This window comes from Centroberyx affinis, unplaced genomic scaffold, assembly GCF_046629955.1.
Source record: "Centroberyx affinis isolate AG114_WGS23_722 - 3 ecotype Tasmania unplaced genomic scaffold, CSIRO-AGI_Caff_v1 ptg001226l_1, whole genome shotgun sequence".
Lineage (NCBI taxonomy): Eukaryota > Metazoa > Chordata > Actinopteri > Beryciformes > Berycidae > Centroberyx > Centroberyx affinis.
In genome coordinates this window covers 377,814-391,706 of record NW_027279740.1, presented here as the reverse complement: position 1 = coordinate 391,706, position 13,893 = coordinate 377,814, and the positions used below count along the sequence as shown (strand labels likewise).

Below are 13,893 nucleotides of genomic sequence, written 5' to 3'. Positions count from 1 at the left end.
GCTGACTGTCATCGTTGGGGTGAGTGTACCCGACGGATGATGTGAGGGCGGAGCCACCGTGACACCAGGGTTCACGCCGAGTGCCCCCTAACCCCCACCCCCCCCCACCCCGCCTGCCTGCCTCGGGTGTGGTGTTACCCGCTGAACTGCCACTGCGAGGACAGGGAAGGGGCTTGACCGCAAACGCTGATCACATTGAACCCAGTGTCACCGTGCCCATCACAACTTATTGTGTACGGCAAAGAGGTGAAGCTTAATTTTCTTGAAGTACTAAAAACATGTTTGATCATACCATCCTATCTGCAGCAGCCCCATCTAGAGGAGTGGGGAACATCAAAGTGGCACCACCAAACTCCCAAACTTCCCATCTCCGTCCTAGTCACAGAGGTCACTGTCCTCGTATCCATGATAAATTAAATATGAATTGAGGATAAGGTGCTGTCATTAAGACAGATACGCGCTCATTCCGAAACCTGTCTGCATTCAGCGCGGAAATAAAAACACAGCCCTCCTTGAGTCGGAGCCGTCCCCCAACAGCCATTATGCAGCTCAATTGATTCAGAGGCCTTTAATAGGCCCTTGGCTACACTCTGCACCTTTTATAAAATGTAAGCAGAGTATTAAAGATGCATGAGATGAATGTGCTCATTGTCTCCTCTGGTGACAGCCGTATCTCAGCTCGTCACGCTTACATAGTAATTAGCTGCTGGTTTTGGAAGTGTCACAAACTCGTTCATCATTTTAAGGGTAATGTATATTCTAACTGCCTTCAAGGATCCAGAATTGGGGCCTGACACTGTCATGAGTTACTGGATGTATACAATATTTAAAGAGGTAAATTACAGAATTCAGTATGGCTCTCCAAAAGGCCTCTTGTTGGGACTTTATGACCCAAAGCAAAGTTTGAACACACAAGTACAGTATCCTACGCATGATTTCCAGTGATAGTTGGCAGAGAAAACTTAAAATAGGAAGTTAAATGATAAAAATTGGTCAATGTGTTCTCTATTTTCTTGTCTGAACATCAAAATGGACAACAATGACCACCAATTGCAATGTGCTGACACATTATGTAATCACAATTTGAGAGCGAATCAGCCATCTGAGCACCAAAGCCTAAAACCCAAACAGTCTGTGCCCACTCATTGTTGTTTCAAAGTTTCTCCATATACTTGTGTATATAAACACTCCCGACGCTAGAATATGATTTGGCTTTGAGGGGACTGGCACAAATGGCTTTGGTGACTTACATCATGCTTGGAAGTCTAATCACAGACACTCTTGTCATATCAAGCAGAAAAAGTCCATTTCATAGCGAGCTACATTTCAAAAAGGAGGGAAGGGTAAACAAGTCCAGCATTCCAAGGCCACCGCAGAATTCATCATTCATACAAAAAAATACCCAGAGCCCCAAAGTAGAGCTAATTTAATCCGAGAGGAATAAAACTCCATTTCATAGGAGTCGTCCATTCAGAACACTCATATTTCCACTGAGCAGAAACCCCCGGCTGAAATTCGAGGAGACACTTTTCGGAAGGAATGCGTTCGGTGGGTTGAGGGCCAAGCTTGCCCTGTAATTTGTGAATGTACAGAAATGTGCGACCGCCACAGCCTCTCTAAAGATAGAAATCTTTGTCTTATGTCATCGTTGAACCTCAAACTATTTCTAATTGCCCCCATAGCCCCCTTTCCAAATGAATAGCTGCCCATCCAAAGGCTTATGTGTGCATGTCTGAAAATAGCCCGGGAGTTTGCACAGGCTAATAGATCATATTCAGATGAAAATGACAAGTTTAAAGGATCTCCACGTATCTGAGACTGTCCCCATCTTCAAAGTGTCTTTTAAGTGGCATTGAAGGCAGAGTGGGTGGCATTTAGAACCAGGTATAGGCTTACAGACCCCAAAGGCTTCCACTGCTTTCTCTGCTAATGGGGATCATGCTCATATTAGCTTTTACATTCTGACTCATTATCAGCGTAACCTAAAGTGGGTTTTCCCTTGGTTTCCCGCACACAGAAGAAGGAGGGTTCTTTAAGGGTGCTTTGGTTAGGGTCGTGGTTCCATATAGAACCGTAAGGACTCTAAGAACCCTACAATTTGTTAAAATACATAAAAATGGTAAATCAGAACAAAGAAACAAGTGTGGTTCTGGAAATGTTCTTTTCCTTCCGGTGATTTGGAGCATTTTGTGCAGTCTTAAATGGTTCTTCAAAGCACCATAAATGTCAAATGCAGAACTATTTCAGCACGGTGCTATAGAGAGAACCTTTCTTAAAGGGTTCTTAATAGCATCAAAAAAGGGTTCTGCTATGCTACAGGCCCAAAGAACCATTTTCTGGAACTATATAGAACCCTTTTTGTTAAGAGTGTACATTTCAGATGAGAGGTTACAGGGGTGAAGATAAACTCTCAGTAACAAGTTTTCAGAGAGATGCCATCAGTAAACAGTGATAAGATTTACATCTGGAAAATACATACGGTTTTTTATCTTAAAAAATTGATCTTGCTTCCTTTTACCAATTGATGCTGGTTTAAATTGTATATGCCTCGGCCTATGTGAGGTGGGTCCGGGGTTTCACATATCCTCCAGGAGTTCTGTCTTGATTTCAGGCTCAACCCACCCGGATCATTAAAAATCGTTCAGGGGCACGGCGGGCTCGGTCCTCAATGTCTGTGCGGCTGAAACTGTAGAAACTGCGTGTTGAAATGTGGAGGTCTAAATGTGACAGGCGCCCGGAGCGCACATTACCGCTGTGCAGGGTAGTTTGGGCGTGTGGTCACATATTAATAATGAACTAGGGCAGGAGGACGACTGAAATATCACCGGCGTTGTCATTGTCCCAGTCAAGCTTTACTCAAAATAGCGGCCACTTGATAGGTGATCTTTTCAAAGATTTTTTTTTTTTTTTTTTTTGCATTTTGCATTGTAGGCATTTAGCTGCTGCTCTCATGCGGAGTGACTTACAATGAGTGTAACTGTAGAATAAGCTTCCTAGATCAGGGTTGTTCAAAGATTTTCATATCAAGAAAGACACACATTAGGCCAGGGAACCCCGTTTGATAAGATTTTCTGCCAGGAACCCCCATTAAAGGAAGATTTTTGTTACTGTTGTTGATTCAGTGTTGAATTGTGTAACTTTCTACAGTGAATGTAGAGGGATAATAATGATGAGAGTGACACCTATGATTATTATGATGATTTATGATGATTAGAATAGCCATTCCAATACAATCTCTAATTGGGATAATTTCTAGTAAATTAAATTAAACAAATTTTTGCTGGTAACCTGGGGTCTCCTCAGCCCAGAGCCACTGTCATTGATCACCAAAAATTACAAGCAACTAAAAATAAAGAGTGCAAAGGTCAGGGCCATAATCTACTTATAATATTCCTGTGAGCTAATAATCACAAAAGACTGAGAAGTGCTGAGAAAAGAAATAGAATAAGAGAAAGAGAGAGAGAGAGAGAGAGAGAGAGAGAGAGAGAGAGGGATGTTTTCAAATGTAGACCAAGGCTGATCATCACTTTCTCCCTCTCTCTCTCAGCAGATAATTCACACTATGGTATATTTGCTCAGTAGACTTTTCTTATAGACGTGTTAAATGCTGATGTGACGCACCACCATTGACATTATTGCTGAGGTTATGTGGCGCGAGCGGGTCCCACACAAACGGGGCTGACAGCTGAAGCCAAAGACGTGAAGTGAAATAACTCTCAGAGGTTCAGACGTTGCATAATTACTGTTATCTATACGTTTTTGGCCCCTTTCCCTAATTAGAATTTCTCCATTTTTATTTATTTAATTTTAGTTTTGTTTTTTTTTACTTCTCAAACGGCAGTCGTCTCATCCCACCCCCTCTGCCTGTGGCTCTGACTGAGATCAGCGTGATAAAGAAAATTAAGGGTAAATCTAAAGCCACTCCGATGACTCCTCACACCCCTTAATTGCACTGGATTTATACTCTTGCAAGTAAACAACTTAAAAACCGCCACACACACACACACACACACACACACGCACACACACATGCACGCACGCACTCGAAAATAAAACAGTTATAGATGAAATAGTAGATTCTTAATCGATTGGAACAATGAGTTTTGAAATGCGCATCAAATAAAATCTTGATGGTCTATTGAATGTTTCTCTTTATTTTAATGGTTGACTATTTAATGTTGTTTATTAGGCAATATTTAAAATTTCCGATGAATGCAGCCAGGAATTTCTGAATTAATTTCTGCACCATTTAAATGACAAAATGCTTAAAAATAATCCAACCTGTCCCGATCCAATGATAAACTCTATTTAATGCTCACCAGTATATAAACACTATATAGGCCTATAGGCTATTTAACATCTGGTGACTAATTACTTTTTTTTTTAATAATATCAACAGAAAATAGTAAGGCATTGGCTTCCCAAAATGATGTATTCAACTCATTCAATTCATTATTTTCCATTGCAGGGCTTCAACATGCGGTTATTAAACGAATAAATCTCAGTGCATTTATAATACTTGATTTTTTAACAAGAATTAAGAATATTGTGATTCCAGCAAAATTCCCCAATTTGGATGTAAAAAAACTCCCACAGGTTCTTCCTTCAGTAAAATAAAATACCTCGAAAAACGGGATTCGTTTAGTTGATTTGGGCAGAGCCGAAATTAACTCATATTCCGACTGTATTGGTGCACAAATAAAAGTTTCATTTTCTCTGCAGATTTGAAATGTCTGCCTCATGCTGTCAGCGCTGAGGGCGATTGAAAAGGCAAATGCGCCTACTAGTGTCTGAAAGCAGCATGACGGGGAGCTGGCAGGGTGTGCCGACACCTCATGATCTAACCTCTTAACATATTGAGATTATAATTAATATAGCCCGGGGAGATTTGGCACACACTTGCTTTGTTGTCTCGTTTGATGTAATGAAAAGATTACTTTGTTTGTTTTAATTTTCCAATTTATTAAGTTCAATTACACCAACGTGACATAAATCTATCATAAAGCCACAATTTCACTTTATGAAAAAGGTCCTGACCATAATACATTTTTGCCTTATAAAGGCATTGACTAATATGAAGCCGCAGAGCATAATGATAAATGAGCCTAATAAATGGGAATAAAACCTTAGGCCTATAGGCTAGTTGAAAATCCTATACTTTATAGCCTATAGGCCAAGGATAAATAATCAAAAATATAGTAAATAGGCCAGGCAGCCTACTGTGATAAGCCAATGTGAGAGGGGAAAAGGTGCAGAGCATTGAGATCTTACATATTCTTAAATTAATTCAGCTCATGTTTCCTATAACAGCAACAATTCACTATTGGTAATCTCACTCCAGACTTTGCTTTGCACTGATCGAGAACTATTTCAGCACGGTGCTATAAATTTGATTTAAAAACTCGTCTGGTTTCTTGTCTTTAAAAACATTTCTGGAGTCTCTCCTCTTGGTGCATAACGTGAAATACATTGACTTTCTGACTACTACTGGCTTTAAACAGCGCACATGTAATATTAATTTATGGCGATGGATTGCTCATATTCATGCATTTATAATGTCTGATGAAGTTTCATTTTCAAAACCATGGCTCTTCTGACCAAAACACTTTTTTAATATATATATTTTAAGATACAATGTGATGCTCTATATTTCTCTATCATGTTAACCTCTCAGTATACTAAATAAAAACACAGGGGTTTAGAAGCAGAGAGAAAAGCACAGATATTTATCAATAATTCAGGTCGTGTGTGGCAGAATAAAGGGTGAAGAAGGAGCGCCGGAGAGTTTGATTGGTCTGATGAAAGCCCAACCCAGCAGACTCATTGGTGGAAATCATCTCCACACTCCCAACCACTAAACACTAAAATGACTCGGGTAAAATAATATCACGGCACTCTGCACTCTGTTCAGCCACACGGCTCCTTCTCGCGCCCTATAACCCTGCGCTAAAGGATAACTTTAAAGGAGATCCAACTCAAACCAGAGGACAGTTCCTATTACGCAAGTATAGCATATTGTTTTTTGGGGGATTCGACGAGGATAAAGTTGCAAGAAGTCGTACGCAAGAAAGGGACACTGATGTACTTCTGCAACTTCAGTTTGCCGTAGATATCCGGGCTTGAGAAACAGATTTGCCGACTTTATTTGAAGCGGCGTTTCCAGCGCGCACCGCGGAGTCTGGCGAGACCTGGAGACGCGCACGACTGGCTGTTTAGTCGTGATAATTCAGAAAAGAAATTCAAGCCAGCGAGCCAGTCAACTGGATTGCCCCACTTTTTTTTTTACACAAGGACTGGATTACATTGATTGTTGCCAACAGATTGTCACTGCGCGGCAATAAACTATTTAGGGAAATCACTGACTGTTTTGAGGACTTCTATAGTTCATGTGTTGCTGGTATATTGTATTTAAGCGGCTGAGTTTGTAATGTTCATTTGGGGCATTCCATCAAGTGTACTGTATAGATAAACGCGCCGATATAAGCAAAGCACGGCACCGTGAGAGACTTTGGAGAGCTCGTGCCTCTCGGGTTTTGCTGTAGTTAGTGAAACATAGCAATGTTCCTCAGGCTGAGACATCCTGTGCAGATGATCTAGCGCACAGTCACCAGGCTTTATCGTTTCTGTTAAGATAGCGGGGCTCTTGTTCACTCAGAGTTACCAGCTCTTCACTCTCTCGCAGAGGGGCTGCGCGCACTCGGCTCCATCCCTTGCGCTCAACCGCTGGACTGAGACCTTCAGCATCTAGGGGGGGAAACAGACTCTCTCTCTCTCTCCCAAAAGAGTCCCGCACTTCTGATACAGCCCAGTCAAGTGGCACTGACCCAAGCTGTTGTGATGCATATTCCCGTAGACCCGACCACTACCAGACGGTTCACGCCGCCCTCCACGTCCTTCCCCTGCAGTAAGATTGGAGACGGCAACGGGGCCATGGCCACCCCGGGGCCCCTCAGGTCAAGACCGGACACCAGGAACGTAGTGGACGTGCTGGCGGACCACGCCGGCGAGCTGGTCCGGACCGACAGCCCCAACTTCCTCTGCTCCGTCCTCCCCTCTCACTGGAGGTGCAACAAGACGCTCCCCGTGGCTTTCAAGGCAAGGCACATGGCTTCTAACTAACATGTATTATATTTTAATTATAGGAAACATGCAGGAGCATTTTGACTGTGTGGGAAAGACTTGATGGATTTTTTTTTTTTTACTGTTTACAACCAGTCAGATGGATTTAAAGGAGGCAATTTAATTCAATTTATTTATGAATCAGAGTGGGTAATATGAAGCTCAGCTTTTTAATTTCGAATTTTTACAGTTGATCTAGGCTATTAAATGATTAAAACGTAGAAACAGCCTAAACATTGTTTTGTTTTTCTTGGCTGTAGCCTGCATGCACAATGATCCTAAGGCCAGAAATTATTGCAGATAATAAGTATGAAATTATCGACTTAAATTTTTTGCTTATTATTTTGTATTATAATTTGGCTATTAAGATTTCGGTTTCACAGTTATGTGGATGTAGGTAAATGTCTGTGCCTTGTAGGTATTATGAATCATTATAAATCATGCGTTAGATAAGATCGGATGATGACACAAGGAAAAAATGACAGAGATAGAGGCCTAGACTTTCGGTGGGAAATGAAATGGATCTCTAACAAATTTTATACAAATTTAATTTAAATGTTAATTTGCCGGCAGTGTCTGCTTTAGGAAACCCCACAGCAACAAAACTGTCAAATAAGCAGTTTTATAGTTTATTGTTGACCTAGTGGGGAAACGGCTGAGAGCATATTCGTGCTGAATATTGAGGGTTTGTGTAGTGAAACATTTTTCCCAGAACCGGATGCGGTTTTACGCATGCAGCGTGTTCATATGGTTTGGTGACCCAAGGTGACCGCCTGGTTTCTCCGTGCAGGTCGTGGCTCTGGGCGACGTGCCCGACGGGACCCTGGTCACCGTGATGGCCGGGAACGACGAGAACTACTCGGCCGAGCTGAGGAACGCCTCCGCCGTGATGAAGAACCAGGTGGCCCGCTTCAACGACCTGCGCTTCGTGGGCAGGAGCGGACGAGGTGAGCTGAGGAGACGCACGCGCGCACGTACACGTACACAACAGACACACACACACACACACACACACACACACACACACACACACACACACACACACACAGCATCTCCTCTCAATTCACTATGTATGTAATATCATTTCAGCAACTCTTGGAAACCAGCTAATATAAACAGACTTGATTTCTGTTGAAGTGGAATGATGACTGACAAGATATTATTATTTAGTCAGTGTGGTAAATTATTTGACGTGTAGGTCACCAAACTGTGTTGCACAGACGCACACAGTTTGGAGGAAACACTGATCCTGAATGCTCCCTGATGTTTTTTTATTTTTAAATATGGCTCTCAAATAATTTTCTGGCGATTTCTGCTGATCTCTGCTCTGCATTATAACGATGAAACTACAAAATCAAATTTAGACTCACTTAAGTAGCTATAGCACGGCGAGTGCTCCTACCTTGCCAATTGACGCCCATGGGTGTCATGCAAAACATCTGGCCTGCGTCACGGTGAACACACTTGCGGGTCTGACTGTAATTTTCGTAATCCAAGGGAATACAAATAATTATCCACGGGGTGTGGGCTAAGCAACGGATGAAAAACCACCTCGAAATTCATCTCCCGGGGCAATTTGTAAAACAATCCCCGCCGCCGTTTAGGCTACAGAAAGCCTATATTACGCAGTGTTTAATTATATGTATTGTGTGCTTTAATTGATCTAAAAAAAAAAAAATCAGAAATGATGCCTCGGTGAGGTTGTATGTTGTGGTTAATGCGTGCTGAGCAAAGTATTTTTTCTGCTATATTTTGTAAAACAAAGCCTTTCTATTTTCTGGTAAATAAACAAATGTCCTGGAGCAGAATATTCTAGTACACACTTTTAAAGGCTTGATTGCTCACACACCTCTTAAACCAGAAGTGGCATTTCTGTCATTCCTCCAGAGTATTTTCTCGCCTTCCTCCTCTCTGGCCTCGTGCCGGTGCGCTCACATTATTTCTCTCAAATGTTACACTGTAAATACTTGCGGGCTGATGAGTGGAAAAAAAGGTCTCGTCTCCGATTTAAAAAAAAAAAAAAAAAAAAAAAGTACCTTTCATTTCTGTAGTCAATTACCCCACCCGAGGCTTCTTCTTTTTATTCCCCCCACACACACAGTCTCTATTTAACAAGAGATGCCTTTTTCCATAGCCGGGGACGAATACCGGACCCGCTGAATGATCCGGTCCTCTCCCCCTCTGCATGGACTTTGATGCAGATGGGAGCAAGATCCTGCCTTGTTGAACAATAAACTGGCGCTGTAAGCCTTTCTGCGGACAATCTGGAATACATTCCCTCTATAATCTAAATCATCCCGGCAGACAGTCGGGCCATCAAAAGCGGTGGCCCCACGCGTTTTAATTCAAAAGCCTCGGCGCGGCGGGCCAGAATCCGGTGATAATTTGAAGTTGCACAAGCGAAGTATTGCTACAAAAAAAAAAAAAAAGAGTTTCACAATAGGCTAAATTGTCCAAATAAAACGCCATTCATGAAGTGGAATGACATGTCTTCCATGAATCTGTGCTGGTGATGGCTGTCTAAATCTCCACCTTGACTTGTGTTGTGTGCAGGGAAGAGCTTCACTCTCACCATCACCGTGTTCACCGGACCGCCACAAGTGGCCACCTACCACCGCGCCATCAAAGTCACCGTGGACGGACCCCGGGAACCTCGCAGTGAGTACATACACACCACACACCACACACCACACACACACACACACACACACACACAGGTCAAGGTCCCGTCATCCACCACTAGTGCTGTTGTTAGAAACTAACCTGTATTATTGTGTAGAGTCTAACTGAGCATTGCAGAGTGACACAGTTAAAGAGAGCAGCTATTCTCGGCTGAAAGTGGGGGTGTCAGTGCAGCCTAAAAGAACAACATGAGTCATATGCAGATGATATAAGAAAATATAGCACTGTGTGTGTGTGTGTGTGTGTGTGTGTGTGTGTGTGTGTGTGTGTGTGTGTGCGCGCGCGCGCGCGCGTGTGTGTGTGTGTGTCTGCGTGCACCCACAATCATATCCCTACTTTCAGAGCTTGGTGGATCAACAAGAGTGGTTGACCAGTAATGACAATCAATAGACAATGCAGATGTGTGTGTGTGTGTGTGTGTGTGTGTGTGTGTGTGTGCGCAGCAGGGCACAGGGAGGGGCCCAGTCAGAGGAAACAGTAAAGCGTATTAAGGCATAACCCGAGACCGCTAAGAGGAGCCGTGTGAGTCTCCAAGCCGCAGATGGCCCAGTTCAGTGACCCCCCCACCCCCCCACCCCACCCTCTCTCTCTCTCTTACACACACACACACACACACTCAGCACTGGTCAGAGGGTCGTACCTGACCGACCACATAAGTGGCTCGTTGACTTAACACAGGGCAGGCCCCGGCCGCCGTTCGCCCTGGCAGGAGAGGCTCGGCGTGCTAAAGCTGTTAGCGCCACCATTTAGCCGCAGCTACATACTAATGTGGTTTAATGCTGCCGGTGTGAGAGATGGCGGAGAGTAGGGTTACTCAGATGAGTCAGTCGCTGAGGGCTGCTGGGGTCGTGCGTGTGCGTGTGCGTGTGCATGCGTGTGTGTGTATGCGCTTGAATTTCGCGTGCTCAAGCCGGGATAGACTAGGTGGGTAGGATTTCATGATCATTCCTGCGGAGCTATCGCGTTTATAATGGTTCTGGAGTACAGGGTTTTAGAGGCCTCTGAACGGAGCGGATAGCTATGCCTTGCGCTCATGTCTGTGGAGGGGGATATTTGGGACAGGGTGGATTTAGCCCAGTCAAAACAGACCACCAGGCCACAGCAGGGGAGAGGGGAGAGAGAGCGGTAGCAAGTGCCACATGAGGAGGAGGGGAGGGGAGGTGGGGGTGGGGTGGGGTATGGCTGGCAGAGAGAGAGAGATGAGGGGCACAGAGAGAGGGGCATCTCCCCCCCCCCCCCCTGCCAGGCCGGACACTATTTGAAGAGGCATTGAGCATGGAAGAGCAGCGTAGAGAGTGGGAGGGGGGAGATAATAATAAACACTGTGTATGTGTGTTTGTGTGTGTGTGTGTGTGTGTGTGTGTGTGAATGGTTTCAATTTGATAGTTATGAGTCTTTGTTTCACAGAAAACAGAGCGTGTGTGTGTTCTAAATGCATTCTTGCGCGCGTCTGCGAGCGTCCCGGCTTGAAATAAGAGTGTGTACATTAAGGACGTCTCCTGGCTGTCTCTGTCAACGCGTCACGGCTCCAGCTGAGGCGTCAGAGTGGCCGTGCTACTTTTACACTGGCGCTGGGGTGCTATAAAGTGACACTGTTTAATATAGGGCAGGAGGAATTTAGGGCTCCATTAAACTCAGTTGCATGGTGCTGAGAGAGAAATTCATAGAATGGGAGCAAATAAACATCGGCAAAGGCTGGTTTTTGAAAAGAGTTGCACAAATACGTGTGAATATGCTTCCAGTATGTGTTAACTAGAGCTTTGCTTATCTGAAACCCTGTGGAAATGAAGATTGTTGGAATTGGTTGAATGCTGGGATGGCTGAGAGGTTGAAATACCGAGCCAGAGCTTATTTAAAATATGAATAATGCATCCACACACTCTTTGCAGTCTAATGTGCAATGGAAATAGTTCAGTAAAAATTTCAACAATTGATAGGGATCATTTTGCATCACATATTGTTAATTGTTTTGGTTTGATTAACCAGTCAGATGTGAGGCTGAGATCAGTTTTTACTCTAATTTAGTGCACTTGCAGTCTCAAAATAGACATATCACTGGCAAGATCAGATAAATCAAGCACCTCTCGCTTCAAGAGGCAGTTTAAAAGAGCACAATATCAGTTAGTGGAGTCCTCACCCAACAACACAGGAACACACAGTACAATTCAGACATTATTAGGACTATAAAAATAATCTGATTCTGCCCTAACCACAAGGCGCAGCGCTCTACCGGCCGTACAGCGTTCTGAGCCAATGCAGAGGGCCAATTTTGCCAACACATAAAACTAACAGCATTTTTTCATTATACATGTGATCCTTAGAGCCCATTATGTGTTCCAGCGCCGCTTTTATCCCATTTCTCATCCCCGCTGAAGTCGACGTTGCCCTCTCTCTCGCCCCACAATGCCGCCTGTTCCACCGCAGCCTTATCGCTCGCAGAGTGCAGACAGCCTGAAAACTGACTTGGCCCCGCTGCGTTCACCTGTTGGCAGGCTGGCAGGCTGCTGGGTTAGCCTGCGCAGGGCTTTACAGGCTGTTTGTATAGGGCCTGTATTTGCATGGCTGCCAGCAGAGCCGCGGCAGGAACTGGCACTGAGGGGGAGGAGGAGGTTTTTATTAATGTTTACAGATCCAGTCGGGAGAACCTGATGGACAGGACTGCAGCAGCGGCTCGCCTGCGGCAGTGTAGCAAAAAACACACCGCGGCTGCTGAAAACACTTGAGCATTAAGAGAGACCCACACGCAGGGGCGCGCATGTGTGCACACGCATTTCCACATGCCCGCACACACCATGCGTGTAAGTGGGGACGCGCACGCACACACACACACACACACACACATACACGCACACACAAAAGCATTCTGTTCCTCAACAGAAAGTAGCCTAATGTTCAGCTAAGTATTTTTGTCTTCCTTGCTGATGATTTCCTCATCACACATCCGTCATCCCCCCCCCCTTCAGGCCCCACATCTATCTGTCATGCCATTATCAAAATTCTGCTGAAGCTAAACTGGAAGCACAACTGTTGCAACTGTTGATCAGAGCCCTCCCTCCACTTACAGAGAAGCAGCACACCGAGAACAACAGAGGGACGCGCTACAGCTAGAAAGAGAGAGACACGCAAAAGGAAAAGATATGAGAGTGTCGAGACCCTCCCTCTCTGTCGATCCCCACCTCCACACACACACACACACACACACACACACACACACACACCCACACCCAACCCACACATCTTCCATCCCCAGCAGCTCATACAGGGTTATTCTCACCAATTAATCCCACAACTGTATTTTTGGCGCCCCACTCACTCTCTTGCTCAGAGATGACATCAGCCACCATCTATTTACCCGCAGGGGGAGGGGCTATTTGTATTTCTGTATCTCTCACACTCTCTCCCCCACCAGAATGAATCAGTTCCTGGGAAAGAAAAAAAACAAAAAAACAGATGAATTCACTACAGTTCAGGCTGGGTCAGATGTCTGAACGGTGTGAGAGGAAGGGAAGAGAAGGGGAAACTGCACAGTAGCTCAGTGGGGACAAAGTGGTAATTTGTCTGATGCGACTAGAAAATAATACACTTGAACGCAATCCAATCCAATTATACTGTCTATATGCAGCACAATTTGCCTGCATACATTCAGACAGAGCTGTCTCTCTCTCACACACACAGACACACACACATTTTCCCACCCACAGTCCCATACATCCACAGAAATCACACAAGCACTGTCGTGTTTTGTTGCCTCTATTTACTCGGCTGGGTGTGTTCAGCTCAGCTCCAGGAGGAGAATGGTGGGTGGTGGGGGTTGGGGCGGTGGGGGTGCATGTTGGAGTTGGCGGGTTGATTCTATTTGCATTTGGCACGCAGACTGTACAAAGTATGCAAATAGACAAACAATGACATTTGCTGTGTTATTTTTCCTGTGATATTGCAGTCTCTCCACAAAGTAAACAAAAGATAGCACGGGTAGAGTTGTGTGTGTGTGCGGGTGGGTGGGTGTGTGTGTGTGTGTTGCGTGTGCGTGCGCTCGGCTCATGCACCTGCCAGGTGTGTCCATCTCTTTAAGTCGGGCCCGCGGCCACGCCC

At 44.6% G+C, this 13,893-nt stretch overlaps 1 protein-coding gene across 1 annotated transcript in view; it reads left to right on the top strand.

The window, feature by feature from the left end:
- The window catches only part of runx3 (RUNX family transcription factor 3), a 50,895-nt gene that overhangs the window by 12,561 nt on the left and 24,441 nt on the right, over positions 1 to 13,893 (top strand). Inside the window, 3 exon segments of the mRNA XM_071524741.1 lie at positions 6,854 to 7,095; positions 7,910 to 8,066; positions 9,673 to 9,777. Coding sequence (XP_071380842.1) covers positions 6,854 to 7,095; positions 7,910 to 8,066; positions 9,673 to 9,777 — 504 coding nt within the window.